The sequence below is a fragment of the Pituophis catenifer genome, unplaced genomic scaffold (assembly GCF_029215685.1).
Source record: "Pituophis catenifer annectens isolate HBS135680 unplaced genomic scaffold, rPitCat1.0.hap2 SCAF_13, whole genome shotgun sequence".
NCBI classification, from domain to species: domain Eukaryota; kingdom Metazoa; phylum Chordata; class Lepidosauria; order Squamata; family Colubridae; genus Pituophis; species Pituophis catenifer.
Window position 1 is genome coordinate 21,575,824 of NW_027256893.1, and position 19,048 is coordinate 21,594,871.

Sequence of the window (19,048 nt, forward strand, 5' to 3'; positions counted from 1 at the left end):
GGATTGGCACTGAGCCACGGCAAGCCAGAAACCAGGCCGCCCAAACCAGCGAAGCCCTATCTATGGGATGCAGGCAGCATGTGAAATCACATCCCCTCTGGTCCCCGGAAAAGCCTCTCTCCATGGAACCGGTCCCTAGGGGGTTGGACTAGAAGACCTCCAGGCACCCTTCCAACTCTTCTGCTATTCTGTTTACTATCTCTACAGACTTGATCAGCACGCAAAGGATTCCATTGAGCATTATTTTTCTGAAGCCAGTAAAACATTTTATTTTTAACTAACTTCTCTCCCTTGATTGGCATTGCTTTATCACAACTGTTTGAGAACAGTTTGGAATGGGAAGCCCTGAGGAATTGAGGAGCCTAGGACGTCCCTTCCAGAAGTGAACAATTAAAGAGTCAGGTTAGCTGGGGTGAAAAGGGACATTTTGCACAGCAAAATGATTTCTTTGGGAAGTGCAACTCGGCTGCCACGATCCTAACAATAAACTATGTTACGTTAAAAATGGGGCAGAGGGTGTTGGAGTGCTGGAAGTAGGTGGGGGGGAGGTGTGGAAGTAATTTGCGGCGAAGACAGGACAAATACTTTTTAATCCCCGTTGTCATCTCATCTAAATCTAAACCTATTTGTATTAACCTTTGCTGACAGAGTCACATGACGGACATAATTTCTGGTAATTTACCAGCAGCAGATCTAACCTTTTGTCATCAAATATTCATAAAGGCACGATTCCCAATGATTTTCTGTCTCTTTAAATATTTACAGCTTGTTGTCTGCTTCCTTTTTTTTTTTTTTTTGACTGTAATTTGAACACAATTGAAGTCAGATGAAATTAAAGTTACATTTTTTTTTTGCGGGCGGAAATACCTACGGGCAAACGACGCAGGGAAAGGAGAAGGCTTGGCGGATCCCCGTAGACGATGCTCTGCAGATGGTGGACATCTCGGCGAAGGAAAGCACGTGTCCCTCAAATGGGCTAAGAGGTCTTTCCGCCATGTCTATCCACTCTTTCACTGCTGAAATAGATGTCGTGGGCGGATGAGACACGGTTCCTTCAGGGAAGTATTCATTTTAGAGAGGATTGTAAAACTACTGTGAAGCGATATATAAGTCTAAGTGCTATCACTATAAGAAGCAAGTTTATTTTATTTTATTTATTTATTCATTAAATTTATATTGTCGCCTATTCGCCCATGGCGACTCAAGGCGGCTTATAGAATATAAAAACCACATTTAAAAACTAATAAAAAATAAATAAAAAATCAAATAAATTAATGTAATAAAATCACCCCCCACCTCCCACCACAGCGACAAGCCATTTAATGGGCTCCATCCCGCTCTGGGTTCCCAGGCCCGCTGGCAGAACCAGGTCTTCAGCACCTTCCGGAAGAGTGTCAGAGTGGGGGCCATTCTAATCTCTGGGGGGGATGATGTTCCAGAGAGAGAAGGAGCCACCACAGAGAAGGCCCTTCTTCTGGGTCCCACCAGTTGTATCTCCCTCGGGGATGGCACCCGCAACATTCCCTGCCTCCCCGCTCTGATGGGTCAGGTAGATGTGACCAGCAAGAGACCATCCCTCAGATCACCTGGTCCCAAGCCATGAAGGGCTTTTAAAGGTGACAACCAGCACCTTAAATTGCACCCAGAAGCAAATCGGCAACCAGTGCAGCTCCCGCAGAAGATGTGATGCATGTGCACACCGGGGTCTGCACAAAATTGTGCGGGCTGCTACATTTTGCACCAACTGGAGCTTCCAGATGCTGTTCAAGAGCAGCCCCATGTAGAGCGCGTTGCAATAAGAAGGTTTACATATCATTTCATAGTAGCTTTTACAGTCCTAAGTGGTTTACAGAGCAGCCCTCGAACAATCTGGGTCCTTATTTTACCGACCTCGGAAGGATGGAAAGGCTGAGTCAACCTTGAGCCGGGGAGACTTGAACTGCTGGTAGTCGGCAGAATTAGCTTGCAATACTGCATTCTAACCACTGCACCACCGGAGCTCTTGAGAGAGAGAAAGAGAGAGAAAGTTTGTAGATAGGTAGAAGATATCTAGATAAAGGGAGAGGGAGGGAGGGAGAGAGAGAGAGAGAGAGATGGCATTTCTGAATGGATAAAGCGAGGAAAAACAGAAAAAAAGAGAATCACATATCATCTGAATAGAAATAGACCTGTCAGCTCGCGGCCCTTTTGGGTTGGCAGTTCAGCTAGCCTTGTATTTTGTCCCAAGTACTTTAGTCACAGTTGTAGATTAAGGGATAATATTATGGAATGAATATTTTGAATCCTATGGGATCAGTAGGTCCACGGCGTAGTAAAGAATCTGAAGACTTACTGAAATTCAAAATTTTTCCCCTACTACATCTAATATCACTGAATACCTTACTGTGATATATGGCATAGATCTATACTGAGAGAGGTGTGCGCATGCATATGTATAACACCTTCCCACAGACGTTGCAAATTTATTCATCCAGGAGGCATAATTGTTAAATTCTGTGAGTGGAAACGGCTTAAAGTTTCTGTGACAGCTTTCAACGCAAAGTTTGAGCTTTGGCCCAAGGAGAACATGTTTCTGTAAACGCCACTGCATTTAGCAGCATGAGCTGATCGGGAGCGAACCACAACTCTGAAGACAATTGCTTTCTTCTTTTTTGGGGGGGGTCCTGCAAAGAAAAAGCAACTAGGGTTTGCAGGCCCGTTTTTTTTTTTTTTAATACAAATATGTAAGAATTTATTTCCAGGCCAGCTTCAATTTCATGGTGTGTTTTTAAAAACAAGTTTTTAATTGCCCTTTGCAAACTTAAATGGATAATTCTGCTGCGTAGATGCATGCTCATTCAGGGGGTCCGGAGGTATATGATAAGGAAGAATCAACTTAAGAAATAAAGAGGAATTCCTGATAGGAAATTGATTGATCTATTAAACTGAGAATAATTAATCAATGGAATCGCTTGGCTCCTGGCGTTGTGGGTACTTGGTCACTGGAGTTTTTCAAGAAAAGATTGGAGAGCCATTCTTCTGGGATGGTATAAAGCAGGGGTCCCAAACTTGATCTTATTGAGGGCAGCATCAGGGTTGTGTTTGACTTTGGGGGGCAGGGGTGGGGTAACCATCTTTATTTTTTTTTAAAAAAAGTTTTTTATTAATAATACAAAATTAAAAAAACATTGGACATAGATATAACATCACTAGTTCCACTGGATAACAAGAGGGTAGCCAAGGCAAATGTATAGTGTTAGAACAAATATATAGATGTTATTATAAATAAATGTTATGTTTAAGAACTGTGTTTGTATGAATACAATAATACAATATTATTGTATTATTGTAAAGTGATGGAAGATGTTTGGAACCAGTGATGTGGGCGTAGCCATCTTGACGTCACTCGTGTCGGGGGCGCCTGTGGCAGCCTTTGTCTATTTTTCTTTTGTGTTATTTACTTTGCCTTTTCTTAGAGAAACCATGCTTTAGTTTCTGGTTGCTATTGTTTGCCATTATCTCACTTCATGTTTTCAACAAAGTTCAGCTTATTTCTGGAGTAGGCCAAACCTAGAAATCAAAAACCTGCGTTGAGTGCTATTTGTCAACAGGAGTGTTTATGTGTGTGTGTGTCTTTTGCTTTCTCCCCCAAACAGCTGTAGATCTTAGTCAAGGAAGGGAGAAAGCAGAAGAGTGTTTTAAAATAAATGGTTAGCACATTAGTATAAAACCTATTGATTAAAAACACCAAGCATAATGTTAGTCTGACTGAGGCATTGCTGAAATAAATTTATCCTTCTGACTTTTGCATTAACCTTTTATTGACTGCTGGCATGCCCATAATTAACACACACTTTAGCTAAAGTGGTTAATTTTAGTATCGTGACCAGTGTCTCCCAACATATTGAATAGATCCAATCATCAAATTGTATGTATAACAACCCAGAAAATAAGCGGGTTGGAAGAGTCTCCTTGGGATTCCAGAAGAATAGATATCTTCAGCTTGGTTTCGCTGAGGTAGCCCCATGAAGGTTCTTGAGATGGTCAATTGAACAGATTTGTTTCACAGTTTTATGGTTCAAATATTTCTGAAACAGGGAAAACACAGTACAGTCAAGCCAACGATTTTCTTTTCCATAAAAAAGAAAATATTAAATAAAGTACCGTGTTTTTCCAAAAATAAGACTGGGTCTTATATTAATTTTTGCTCCAAAAGACACATTAGGGTTTATTTTCCAGTTAGGTCTTACTTTTGGGGAAATACGGTACTAAATGTGTCCATCTGGCTGACAATCTTAACTGGGGCTTATTTTGGGGGTAGGGCTTATATTACAAGCATCCTGAAAAATCATACTAGGGCTTATTTTCCGGTTGAGTCTTATTTTAGGGGAAACAGGGTATAACTTCTCTAATCTGAAGTAATGCATTCATTCTTACCACTAATTTGGGCAGCATCGATAATGTCACCTCTCAGTATAACATACAACATAGAATGACAAAGTTGGGAGACACGTTGGATGTCTTCTAGTCCAACCACCTGCTTTAGCAGGAGACCCTATACCATTTCAGACAAGTGGCTGTCTACTCTCTTCTTAAAAGCCCCCATTGGTGAAGCACCCATAACTTCTGAAGGCAAGATGCTCCACTGGTTAATTGTTCTCACTGTTATGAAAGTATCTCCTTAGTTCTAGGTTGCTTCTCTCCTTGATTAGTTCCCATCTGTTGTATCTTCGGATGCCTTCTGGTGCTTTGGAAAGTAGGTTGACCCCCTCATCTTTGTGGTAGCCCCTCAAATATTAGAACATTGCTTTGATATCTCCCCTGGTCCTTCTTTTCACCAGACTAGACATACCCAATTCCTGCAACCGTTCTTCATATGTTTTACAAGTGTAATGAGTTTATTTATTAAATTTATATGCTGCCCATCTCCCTGTCAAGCAAGTCCAGATGGCTTACAACAATATCAAAACACATTATAAGAAGAACAGGGAAACACTGAAAACCTTCAGCATTAAGAATTAAAACATTAAAATTAACCAAGAATGAGCCATATGAAAACAAGGTGGGTCTTCTCTTAAGCTAGTCACCATCTCCAAACTGGATTAATGCATGCTTGGAGTAACTTGCTTTTTTATAATTAATATTTCATATAATTGAAATTATATGAAAAATTAATATTTTTTTAAATTTATGGTCAACGCTCTAAACAAATTGCTGTTTTCTTTTCCTTGGGGAAAATCAAATGAATGCTATGAGGGAAAGACATACATCAAATTGGACATGATGAATTGCTGATAAATAGGTAGAAGTGGCTCTCCTTGATCCATTTTCTAAGGACTTGAGACATGTACTATAATAGAATTTATGAGTTATCAACTCAAAATAGGCAGAAGGATATATGGTTTTGCATACTGGATAACGAACTTAGGGACCCCTTGTTTCAATACGCTCACGAGAAGGATGGATCTATTACAGGCTATTCGTTAAATATGGTGGCATAGTGAAGGATCAGTTCTTGCATGAAAAACCTTTGATGGAACTTCTGGATTCCTTCCAAAAATTGAAATGGTCATTTTTAACATTACAAAAGAGGAAATTATTAAGGCAATAAAAATTATGGGTGAAAAAGTAACTCCTTAATTTGATTTTTTTTTTTTTTTGAACCTACACCTGACTCATAATCTAGTTTGGCCTTGGTCCTATCAATTATATTTTAAATCCTATTTCGTTTTGGGGAAAACGGAGCAGTGGTGAAATGTAAAATTTGTTACTACCGGTTCTGTGGGCATGGCTTGGGGGGAGGGGATGTGACTGGGTGGGCATGGCCAACTTTTTTTTTTTTAACTTTTAAAAGCATTTTTTCTACAACCTCTTCGGCTGAAGAGATTTAAAAAAAAGGCTTTTAAAAGGCTCTGAAGATCCCAGCTGAGTTGCCTGATTGTCAGAGGCGTTTGTTTTCTTTTAAAAGCATTTTTTTTTTGCTTTTAAAAGAAAAAAAAGCCTCTGACGATCAAGCAACTCAGCTGGGATCGTCAGAGCCTTTTAAAAGCATTTTTTCTACAACCTCTTCAGCCGAAAAGTTTGTAGAAAAAATACTTTATTTAAGGCTCTGATGATCCCAGCTGAGCCGCGCGATCATCAGAGGCTTTTTTAAAAACTTTTAAAAGCATTTTTTCAGCCGAAGAGGTTGAGCTGAAGAGGCACGGCTCAGCTGGGCATGGGGAGGGGGGCAGAGATTTTTGCTACTGGTTCTCCGAACCACCTGCCATCATCCCTACCGGATCGGGTGATCCAGTCCGAACCAGGAGCATTTCACCCCTGAAACGGAGATATAACCACATTACCCTTAAATGGCCTTCCAAGTGTGTTTTATTTTTAATCCTGGAGACCAGATAACCATTTGTCCAGAATGGTATAGAGTCAGGGGTGAAATGCTACCAGTTCAGACCGGTTCTCCTGAACCAATAGTAAAAAATGCTACTGATTCGAGCGAACCGGTATTTCCGATGATCAGCTGGGCGACGATCAGCTGTGACACGCGACTTATATTAGCTAAAATCATAGGATTTCCTGCTTTCTAGCTAATCTAAATCACGTGGCATAGCAGATTCCCCCCTCCCCTCGCTGTTCTACTTACCTTTGCAGACTCAGAAGGCTTCAAAATGTTCCTTTTTTAGCGCTGTGTGGATGCGCCTGAAGCACGAAATGCGTGCTCATTAGCAGACTCACAGAACTGGTAGCAGACTTCAGAGGATTTCACCGCTGTATAGGGTCTCTTGCTCAAACGGGGTTGGCCTAGAAGATCTCCAAAGTCCCTTCCAACTCTATGATTTTATGTTCTGTATAGTTTGAATTTAGCTGAATTTCAACCCACCCAATAGGGTCATCCTTGAAAAGTCCTTTGTTCTTATTAACATTCGCTGAACCTCTGCTGTTTGAAGAACTTAAGACTTGCCCAAATATGCTAATGGATTTAGAAAACCTTTGCCTTGAAATGTTTCACCTAGAGTATCAAATGGGGAAGGGGGGGGGGAAGAGACACAGTGAGAGACGCAACTAAGGGAAAAAAAAAAACCCTGAATTAAGCATCTTGTCAGAGCTTGTAATTGGCTTCAACTTTTATTGAATATTAATGGCATCCATTTTTTAGTAAGGTGAAGAGAGAGGAGAAGTTTCCAACCCAGGATTATCACACAGGTTAGGACCAGGAAACCTGATGCTCAACTCAAGTTACCTTGAGGTCCCCGCGCGCGACAAATCCTCACTTTTTCAACGTGGCATGTTTTTTTATCAAAGGCGCAATTTAATATTTATGCTAAGAGGATTCTCCCCCAAAGACAAAAAAAAGAGAGTAACTTGTGTTCCTTTCATTTGTATTTTAAATAAATAATGAGAACATTGAAACACATTACTCTTTTTTTTTTGTCTCTCTCTCTCTCTCTCTCTTCAGGACCCCGAGGTCGGTTAATCTTATTATTTATGAAGTGATGTGCTACTTTATGGTACTTAATGCATGTTAACAGATGCTATTATCACAGCCGGAAGTGGAACTGGAGAAGATATATAGGAATGTGATGTGTTAATACTGTCCTTGTGCTGTAATGCACCAGGGATTGAGTGCGCGAGAAGGTAGAGCCGCAATTAACCGCTTTCCAACATGGGTGTGAACTTGACAGACATCGTCCCCTGGGTGTTTTTCCGCCATCAATAATCCCCAGGAGAAATGATGTCCCCTTTTGGATGGGTTTTGTTTCATCCTTTTCTCAAGGGTCAAACGTGGCCAAGCGATTGCGTCCATTAATCATTTGAAGGGTGTTGAAAGCATTAATCGGTTGATTGTCGGGGCCAGTCCCTGAACCCTTTGGCTTCAAATGAAGATGTGGCGTTCTGCTTTATGTTAGTTTGGGCACAGTGGTAGCCTTTTGTAGATGGGGTCCTTTGGAGCTAAGGCTGAGTATTGAATTAATACCAGAGTAACTTTCACTCCTTTAGATGATGTTCTGGTACTGAGTGCCAAAAAGGGACTGCGCACACGCTTGTCTAGGCCGCAACCCGGAAGAAGAGCTGCCCAGGGTGCATGCACGTGCCCGAAAATGAACTTCCGGTTTCCGGTACGCACATGCACTCTGGCCAGCTAGTCTACTGGGTTTCTGGCACGCATGCACATGAGACGATAAGCTGGCTGGTGCACATGCTCATACAGGAAAACAGAAGGCCAGCTCTTCCAGTTTCTGCCACATGCAAAAAGGCCAGCTGATTGTCATGCACACCAGAAACCCAGAAGAGGAGCAGGTGACATCATGCATGCCAGGCGACATGCCTCCGTGTGCCACTTCGGGCACGCGTGCCATAGGTTCACCATCACTGACTTAATTAGAGGCAGGGACAGGGGTACCAATAACTCACCTTACACAGAGGAATAACGCACCTTCTACAGAGGAACGATTGAGTCTGTCATCTGCAGCTGTATAACTGTCTGGTTTGGTTCTGCAATCCAACAAGACAGACATAGACTTCAGATCATTAGAACTGCAAAAAAAAAAAAAAAAAAAACAATGGCTACCAACCTGCCTTCCATTGAGGACCTGTATATACTGCACGAGTCAAAAAGAGGGCTGTGAAAATATCTACAGACCCCTCACATCCTGGACATAAACTGTTCCAACTCCTACCCTCAAAACGACCCTATAGAGCACTGCACACCAGAACAACTAGACACAAGAATAGTTTTTTCCCAAATGCCATCACTGCTTAACAACTAATTCCCACAACACTGTCAAATAATTTACTAAGACTGTATCACTATTATTCTTCTCTTCCTTACTAGTATCTATCTCTTCCCACTTATAACTATAACCATGTTGCTTATATCTTTCAATTTATATTGTTTTTATTTGTTTCCTAGTACGATTTGATAGCTTATTAGTAACCTTGAGTATTACTAAGTGTTGTATCTTTTTATTCTTGATGAATGTATTTTATTCTACTTATGTACACTGAGAGCATATACACCAAAGACAAATTCCTTGTGTGTCCAATCACACTTGGCCAATAAAGAATTCTATTCTATTCTATTCTATTCTATTCTATTCTATTCTATTCTATTCTATTCTATTCTATTCTATTCTATTCTATTCTATTCTACTCTACTCTACTCTACTCTACTCTACTCTACTCTACTCTACTCTACTCTACTCTACTCTACTCTATGATTCTATTCTATTCTAAACTTCGGAAGAATCATTTTTTCCCTTTTGAAACGCAAACAAGCTACCTAGAAAAAGGGTGTTTTTTCAAAGATTATCTTTCGGCTGTCTTCCTTCTCCTATTACAAATAACCAAATCTGTCTTCCACTTTGCACGCTTTCATAAGCATTTGATAATGAGCCAGCAGTTGGCAAATTAAAACACACAGCGGTTAAAAAAAAAAATTGACTAAGATGGGAAACACTAAATGGCTACAAATTCACTAGTACAAGGAGAATTAAATGGCAGCCTTTATTATAACATAATCTTCTGAGAGGGGTGGGTTTACAACTCATAAAATCTTCCCGCACAGATTCAGTTGCTTATGATAATTAAGCTCCAGATTTGCTGATGAAGATTCTCTTTAATAAGAAACAGTGTAATTCAAAGGGATCCTCTGAGAATGTAGCGACTGCTAACCCCTTAATTTAATTTTGCTCGAGTTTTGCCCATCTATTCATCAGCAGAAATTGTTATTAACCTTCCTCTGCAACCAGCCACCTTCCCCCACCCCCGTTTCTTCTTCTTCCCTTTTGCCAATCTCTCAGATTTACAAGCCACCTCCTGCAATATTATTTAATCTACCCTGTGACCTTAGCGCAATAAATTTGGTTTAATCTCCCTCAATAATCTCGTAATAACAGCAAAAAAGGACCGGCAGGAAGCAACCACTCCAGATAAGAATGTGAAGTAATGAAGAAATAATTTGCCATCAAAATGCGGGTGGGTTGAATTCTCTCTGTGAATGGCTGCTCTTCAGCTTTTATATTAATCGGACAATAAAATGTATCCTTTGACATCAATGAAATCTAAGTTGGTCATTCTGGTCTAATTGATTTAAGGGAGTGTAAGCATGATTAAGTCTGAATCCAATAAATGTTGTCTGTTTTCTCTTTCCAATACACTTCCGGAACCTCACTTTCCATTATTTGCAAAGTCTGTTTTTCAAAAGACATTTTTTTTCCGTTTTTCCCCCTCTCAGTCACAGAGTGTTTTTAAAAAGGCTAATTTTTTGGAATTCATTTTCTTTTTGCTAGACGACAAAGAATGTTGCTGGTTTTGTGGTTTTTTTTTAAAAAAATATATGGACCTTTCCTTCGGATGTCTGCTCTTAAATTGTAAATTGTAAGAGGCAAGCAGGTTACAATTTACAAACCACGGAAAGGACAATTAGACCTTGAAAATTCAACACTGACTTTATACTTTCGAGCTTCTTATATCTAAGAACTCTGTGTCTGTCCACAATTATACCTGATTCCTCTTTGGAGAGAAAAAAAATATATCAAAACAAGTGAAAACAAACTGAATTTGTTCCCTCTGCAAAAAAACTGCAAAATAAAAGTTCTGCATTGCACCGATCCGTTCAATGCGCTTAGTGTGATTTCCCGAGGTCGCGTCTTAAAGCATTAAATCTTGAACTGCTTCCAGTAACTAATTTCCAATCTTTTTTTTATTTATTTGTTTGTTTATTTTAGGTGCCATTCACCACTTACAGAAAACTTACCGGAGGACGAGAAACCGAAATGCAAGCCTTACTGGGAGGACAATGATCCCAGGATGCCATTACCTTTCGATCTTGATGATATAATATTTGAACTACAGACAATTCTGGAAGATTAGAAAAGCTTTATCAGAAACAGGAGTTGGAGTTCCACTGCTAAGAAGCACCAAAGAAAAAGAATGAAAACAAAGAAGCCCGTTAATTAATTGCAGATTTAGCGACATTCAGTAGCATGGTCGGTTGAGAAACAAATCAAAAAGGGGGTCCTGGGTTTTCTCTGAGCTTAGTTGTTTTTTTGCAGACTTTTCATTACCCAACTAGGTTACATCATCAGTGCTAGAAGGGAGGGAGTTTGCAGAAAGGAGGAGGAGGACTGTGGGACCCCTGGTGTTCTCTTGAGTTTGTTTTCTTGCAGATGTTTCATTACCCAACTAGGTTACATCATCAGTGCTAGAAGGGAGGAGGTTTGCAGAAAGGAGGAGGAGGGGGATGGTTCTTGGTGCTCTCTTAGCTTGGTTGTTTTCTTGCAGATGTTTCATTACAACCCTGAGCTACAAATATTCTGATTTATTGGTCAATCAAAAAGGACGTTGGAGCAGGATTATGAAAAGTAGATTATCTGGAATCTGTACTGGAGCTAAAAACTCAAGCGATATCCATACCAAAGAGCATTTCAGATAGGTAATGAGAAATAAAGGACCAACAGATGCCTGTTTTATTGATGTTTAATGATGTTTAATGATATTTTGGTCTTCGGTTACATGGCAAACGCCATCGAGTCGGCCAAGAAATTGGGAATCTATTATTCTGTTTGAACAGAGGGCTGAACTAGAGGACCTCAAAGGTGTCAGAATATTCATGAACTGGAATGGAGACATGGTAACAAGGTCGGCCAATGAATAGGCATAGCAACTGGCCTTGGTAGTACAGTGGTCTAAGGCACCCTGTTATTAAGCTGGTTATTAAAGACCAGATACCTGCAATTACTGCAGATTCGAATCTCGCCAAGGCTCAAGGTTGACTCAGCCTTCCATCCTTTCTAAGGTAGGTAAATTGAGGACCCAGTTGTGGGGGCAATAAGCTGACTTTGTATAAATATACAAAAGAATGAAGGCTATTGCTTAGCGCATTGTAAGCCGCCCTGAGTCTCCGGAGAAGGGTGGCATATAAATCAAATTAAAAAAAAAAAAAAACTGGGTCGGCCAATGAGGGCTGTTTTGGAAACAGAAACTTAAGCAAGAAGTCTGGGCGTGGCATAGCTGTGCTGACCTCTGATTCTGTGCTCAGCTCTAAAACGAAACTAATCTGGACTGTCTGCTGAACTGAAACTAAGAACTTACTTACAATCTCTCCTCTGCTTGTGTTTTTTTGCCTGTAACTCTTGGAAGAATCCACGGTTGGTACTGTCTGTGTTGTTATGTATATAAAAGGAAGTTAATGAATCCTGCAGAATCAGTTACCTGCGTGTGCTTTCTGGATTTGATTTTTTGCAACAAACTCTGAAAGAAGGTCCCTTCCAACTTCTATTATTTTGCTTTCTGTTAAGTCCCCTTCTGAGATAAGCGAAATTATATTTTGGTCCAGCAATACTGGTCACACCTGATTGTGATCTTCACTCGGAATAGGTAGCTAGGAGAAGTTATCCCGTAATTGTCCTCTTTCCCCTGAGCGACCACAAACAGGATTTAGTAGGTCAGAGGGTGGGCTACACAACAAAGCATGAAGATTATGCAGTCTACCAAACCATGGTATTGTCTGCCATATGTCTTTCCTGATGAAATCTGAATCTTCCCTAAGAAGAGCCAGGATCCGATGGAGAAGGACTCCTCCTTTCCAATTATTTTACTGAATTTTGGACTTGGCCCGCCTTTCATTTTTCATCATTGCTGCTGGACAAAATGGCAGGGAAATTGGTCCCCCCCCCTCTTCCCTACACACACACACACACACACACACACACACACACACACACACACACACTGTGTGTGTGTGTGTGTGTGTGTCAAGCTAAATGGATTACTGAAGATACAGATCTGTTTGCCTGTCTGCACTTGCCTTTAGACAATATTCATCAGTTCTACAAAAAGCTCTTGATTAAACAGAGAAGCCAAAGAAATGTCAAGGTTCAAAGCAAAAGGCCCTTTGCTCCCATCTCGCAATCCTCAAATTGGACTGATAGTTGACTTTGCATTAGCCGTAAGTAATTGTCGGCAGAAATGAAATCAGCTCACGGCTCTGAAGGTAGGAAAGTTGGCAAGGGAAACCTCTTATTTTGCCTTTAGGGAGAATAGAGTAGAGTAGAGTAGAGTAGAGTAGAGTAGAGTAGAGTAGAGTAGAGTAGAGTAGAGTAGAGTAGAGTAGAGTAGAGTAGAGTAGAATAGAATTAGAATAGAATAGAATAGAATAGAATAGAATAGAATAGAATAGAATAGAACAGAACAGAACAGAACAGAACAGAACAGAACAGAACAGAACAGAACAGAACAGAACAGAACAGAACAGAACAGAACAGAATAGAATAGAATAGAACAGAGGACTAGAATAGAGTAGAAAATGAATAGAGTAGAGTAGAGTAGAGTAAAGTAGAGTAGAAAATGAATAGAATAGAATTAGAAGAGAAGAGAATTAAGAGAAGAGAATTGGAAGGGACCTTGGAGGTCTTCTAGTCCAACCCCCTGCTCAAACAGGAGACCATTCTGGACAAATGGCTGTCCAGTCTCTTTTTAAAAACCTCCATGATGGAGCACCCGCAACATCTGGAGGCAAGTTGTTCTGCGGATAGATTGTTCTCATTTTCAAGAAATGTTTAGGTTGGATCTGTCTTTGCTGAAAATAGAAGAAGAAGACGACAGTAGAATACAAGGAGGAGGAGGGAGGGGGAAGACAAGACAAGAAACAATGGATGGAAACTAATCAAGGAGAGAAGCAACCTGGAATTAAGGCGAAACGTCGTAACAGTACGGACAATTAACCAGTGCAACAGCTTGCCTCCAGAAGTTGTGAATGCTCTAACACTGGAAGTTTTTAAGAAGACCCCACAGAGGGTGGGACTAGTAGACCTCTCAGGTCCCTTCCAGTTCCATTTTGATTGATTGACCTTTTCCATCTGTTACTTCTTGCCCTGCCCACACAGAATTTAAGTTTTGGCTGGGGAATTCTGGGAGTTGAAGTCCACAAGTCTTAAAAGTTGCCAAGGATGGACAACCCTGTTTTAGCACATCCCTGGGAAGCATGCAAAAAGACTTAGAACTGGCTTCCTATTAAATAAGGAGCAGCGGGGAGGGCAGGGGTGGGCTGCTGGGGGCTCGCAGGGGTTTGGGAGAACCTCTAGCTAAGATTCTGTGCAGTTCAGAGAACCCCCAAATCCCACTCCTGGCTGGCCCCACCCACACTGCCCCTCCTGTCCCAGGAGTCCTCACGCGGCTCATTTTGGATGCAGGTAAGTGCAGGGCGCACACAATGGGTCCAGCGGAAGTTTGGGAAGGCTGGCCTCCAGAGGGCCTCCGGAGCCCAAGGAGGCCATTTTCGTCCTCCCGGAGGCACGAGGAAAGCCTCCGGAGCCTGGGGAGGGCAAAAACACCTCCCCCCCCACTGTGGTGCAGGAGGCCGATTAGGCCATGCCCACCGTGGCCACCAGTAACTGGGCAGAGAACCCCTTGCTAAAATTTTTGAAGCCCACCCCTGGGGGAGGGGATGTTTCCTTCTTTTGCCTGTTCAGAGCTAACACAGGGCTGCAATTCTTCCTTTGATGTCCTCGCCGTGTCTCTAGTTCAAAGTTTCTTCTGCCACTCTGGCTAATGGGGTCTTTTCGTAATAGATTGCCGGTCCCTTGAGTCGCCAGATTTTTTTTTTTTTTTTTTGAAAGACGGGTCACAACCGAGAAGAGCTGGCTGTTAAATAACATTTGATGCCGCTCAGGGGAATGATAATTACAGCAGTTTAGTTAGGAAGATTCACGGGGGGGGGGGCGTAAGAAGAGCCGCATTCCTGCAAGAGGCAGGCTCCTCAGCCCTGACCTTTGGCAAGGAAGTGGGGTCAGAACCCATCCATCGTCTCTGAAGTTGGCATATCGGGTCACACCGGTGAGGTGGGGAAAGAACCAGGGGGTAGATAGAGGGGAGCTTATTCAATCACACTCCTGAAAGGAAAAAAGAAAAGAAAAGATGCCAAACAGATTCACAAAGTGATGAGTGAGAGATATCGGGAGGGGTTTGAGCCTGTACAATATCAGCCAGACCTGTCCAAGGAAATCCATGGAGTTCACGAGTATCGTAAAAGAAAGATCTTCGCTTCTATGGCCCCTGGAGGGTGAGGTGATGTTCTCCAGCTCTTTTGGGGCTGCTTTTTTTTTTTGAGATCAGACAAGTAGGACAGCCTTTCCCAGCCTAAATTCCCCCCACACACACACCAGGTAGAGCTTGGCCTATAACATCCTAGGCCCATGATGGCGAACCTATGGCACGCGTGCCAGAGGTGGCACACAGAGCCATATCGGTGGGCACGCGAGTACAGCTCTGGTGCACATGTGCACGCCGGTCAGCTGATTTTTGGGCATTCGGGAGCCACTGGAAGTCGGCAAACAGGCCGTTTCCAGCCTCCGGAGGGCTTCTGGGGGGGATGGGGAAGGCAGTTTTTGCCTTCCCCAGGCTCCTAGAAAGGCTCTGGAGCCTGGGGAGGGTGAAAAAAACAAGCCTACCGGGCCCACCATGTCATCACATGCCAAAAGCAGGAGAAGCACGGGGGGTGTGTGGTCACACACACATGCGTGGGGGCAGGGCGCATAGAATTATGGGTGTAGGCACGCATGTACCCGACTCCCCCCCCCTGCTCCCCCCACTTTTGGCACGCGATGGCAAAAAGGTTAGCGATCACTGTCCTAGGCTGACCCATAGACTCATAGGGCCAGAAGGGGATCTTGGAGGTCTTCTAGTCCAACCTCCTGCATTGATGGTGTTACCGAGCTTGATAATGAAACATCTATGTGAAAACTACGAAGATCAGAGAGTACCAAGGGCCTCACAGTCCTCCTCCTCTTCCTCCCCACTTCGTCCTCCTACTCCTCCCATTCTTCTTCTTCTCCATTCCTCAAACCCCATCCTGTTACTGATGATGTGGAGTTTAATAATAAAATGTCTGCAAGAAAACCGTGAAGCTTAGAGAGGACCAAGGACACCACAGTTGTCATCTCCTCCTCCTCCTCCTCCTCCTCCTCCTCCTCCTCCTCCTCCTCCTCCTCCTCCTCCTCCTCCTCCTCCCCCACCACCACCCAACCCCACTCCCTTCTAGCACTGATGATGTTACCTAGTTGGGTCATGAAATGTCTGCAAGAAAACCACCAAGCTCAGAAAGCACCAAGGACTCCACAGTCCGTAAGTTTGTATGGCCTGAAGAGCAAGGATGAATTCAAAACCCTTTGTATAGATTGAAGCAAATAATTGAGATATCCGACGCTTCATTTGAGATTCGACCATCACCCAAACCGTCAGACAGATCTCACTCGCCAATCATATCAAAGATCGAAATATCACGATTAGCCGGTCCCGGCTATTCTCTCTGGTAATTAGAAGAATTGCTACAGAAAAAGAAAACGTAACTTCGTCTATTTATCGAAAGGAAGAATCTTTATGGTTATTTCCAAGGGAGAAACCATTAGCTTCTTAAGGCAAATCACTGGAAAGGCACGATAGATCAAATTGCTGGAATTACTATTTAATACTTGTTTATAGCACACATTTCTAGGGATACCTTGGGGGCGTGGTTTTTTTTTTTTAAAGGCCTCTAAAAGAACATGCACTTCTGTATTAAAGAGTAATGAAAATATATATTCCCCTGGTCTGTTTTGATGTTTTTTCAATATTAACTCCTGTCTCTCTTTTTTTTGATAGAGATGTACAGCATCCTATGCAAAGAAATTTTTTTTGATGATGAAGTCAATAAGAAAAAAAAGAGTCCTCTTTAAAGGTATGTGTGTGTGTATATATATATATATATATATATATATATATATATATATATATATATATATATATATATACACACACACACACACACACACACACACACACACACACACACACATATATAAAAAATAAACGCAGGCGCACAATAACCGCGTTTTGAAATCTCCCTTCCCGCGAATCTCTGAAGACAAATCCACTCAGACCGAGTGGAGCAAAATTCCAAGTTTCCGCGTTGTATGTCAGGGCTCAGGATGACTTGTCAGTTCCTCCGATGTCAGGTTTAATCTTCAAAAAAAAAAAAAAAAAATGACAGGCAATTTGTTCAGGGAACTGAGCAGAATGACAAGATAGAGAAGGATTGTAAAACACGGCACCTGTGTGGGAGCCTTGCTTTCTGCGGACATCAAAAAACTGTTGTTTTCTTTTGCTATTAGTCCACTGATGCTGAACAATTGAGCAGAAGGACTCCGGCTTAGTGGTGGAGTAGCTACTCTCTACTCTTGAGTCTCCTCCGTTCGCTTTGAGCTAAGAAAATACTTGGTCTGAAACCAGGGGTGGGCTTCAAAAATTTTAGCAAATAGTTCTCTGCCCGGGGGTGTGGGTGGGCTGGGTGGGCGTGGCCATTGTGGGCACAGCCTAGTCGGCCTCCTGTGTTGTGGCCCCGCCCTCTGAGCCTGTCCCATCGGAGGAAGAAAGCTCTGAGCATGAGGAAGAGGAGTCAGCCAGGCCTCCCTCTCCAGGCCCCTCCCCTTTGGCACTGTCTCAGGTGCCGGCCGAGGGAGAGGAGATTAACAGGGAGACAGGTGGCTCGGATGAGAGCGAGGGAGAAACATCATTCCTGGACGCACGCCTCCGAAGGCGTGATAAACGATTGCAGCAGCTCAGGAGGCGTGCTAGGGATTAGAACTGAGTCACTGGACCACACCCCAGAGACTATATAATAGAGGGTGGTGGCCAATGATCCTTGTGACGAACAAAAATAAATCTTGGATAGTCACTAAAGCCTCATCCGGAACTGCTGAGAGGGATATTTATTGTTGTTGGACTTTTGGACGCTGAGTATATTATCTTTCTGTTTCTGTGGAAATAAAGCACTTGGCAGATGGTGTGTATATCGCTGCCAAGTTGGAGATAAAGACCTGGGTGTGTTCCAAGTGCTTCCTTAACCCTCGGCTGGCTGTGTTTGTGTGTGTGTGTGTGGACGGGGACAGATCACTCCTGCATCACGGTGGGGGGGGCATTTTTGCTCTCCCCGGGCTCCAGAGGCTTTCCTTGTGCCTCCGGGAGGGTGGAAACAGAAAAAGGGATGCAGCTTTAAACATCTATTGGCTGCTACTATCTTTGCCTTTTTTGCCCGGCTTGGATGCTTCTAATGTACAATCTTCCATGCGCTGTTCCCAAATCAAGGCAAAACTCTTCTTCACCCCCTCCTTCTTTTTCTTTGTTGTTGTTTCTACTCTTCTATTAATATTTAGTTGTCTCACTCAATTAATGTTTCATGACAGAATCCAATTCAAGCAGGAATGGAATCTTTGCAATATAGGAAACAGCTCCAGGTAAAATTGGCACTTTATTTATTTTTCATTCATCTCTGCGTTGTAGTCATCTCGGCTCCAATTGGAAGGTTAGTTGCAGAGCTGAAAATACCTGCAGGCTATTGTAGCTGAAGCTGGTGTGGTACCTCACACTCCCCTCACTGCCATGCGTGCTCTGGAAGAGTGGCATGGTTTCGAGCGTTAAAAAAAATGAAGGGGGAATTAAAAAACCAAAGGCTCTGAACTTCAGCTGGATTGTCCGTGTGGCCTTCTGGCGATCACGCTGCTTTTTTAAACAAAACAAAAGTGTATTTTATCTGAGATGTTTGTGAACTTGGAAGGTTTGCTATGGAAGCTAGGCAATCCAACCAGTAGTGAAATCCAATTTTTTTTTTACTACCGGTTCTGTGGGCATGGCTTGGTGGGCATCCGAGAAAGGAAACTGTCGTCTCAAATTCATAAGCAGATTAGGAAAACGATGTTTGATCTAGATTGGAGTCAAACAATCCATAGGCGTTTACACGAAACTATTTTCAGATTCCAAATTTATTTCGATGCCATCATCATCACACCCTGGCAAAATGTGGTTTGGGGTGCAGGTAAGTAAAATCAGAACAGTGATAATTATAGTTACCTTTCTGGAGTATACTAAGCGATAAGATATTCCTTACTGCTGTCCCCTCCCCCCCCTCAATAGTTAGTCAAAGGAGTGTTGTTTGCATTTTATTTCTGCGTCTCCTTAAGGCAATTCCTTTTTTTTTTTCTTTTCATTTCCTGCACCTCTCAAAAGAAATCAGAGGAATAGTTGTCAAAATATTGGCCAGATA

At 42.3% G+C, this 19,048-nt stretch overlaps 1 protein-coding gene across 1 annotated transcript in view; it reads left to right on the forward strand.

Moving 5' to 3' along the window:
• The window catches only part of FTO (FTO alpha-ketoglutarate dependent dioxygenase), a 176,681-nt gene extending 164,981 nt beyond the window's left edge, over positions 1-11,700 (forward strand). The window contains exon 9 of the mRNA XM_070952940.1: positions 10,701-11,700. Within this exon, the coding sequence (XP_070809041.1) occupies positions 10,701-10,845 (145 nt within the window). The 3' untranslated portion in view covers positions 10,846-11,700. The remainder of the gene's footprint in view (positions 1-10,700) is intronic.
• Positions 11,701-19,048: the final 7,348 nt, after the last annotated feature.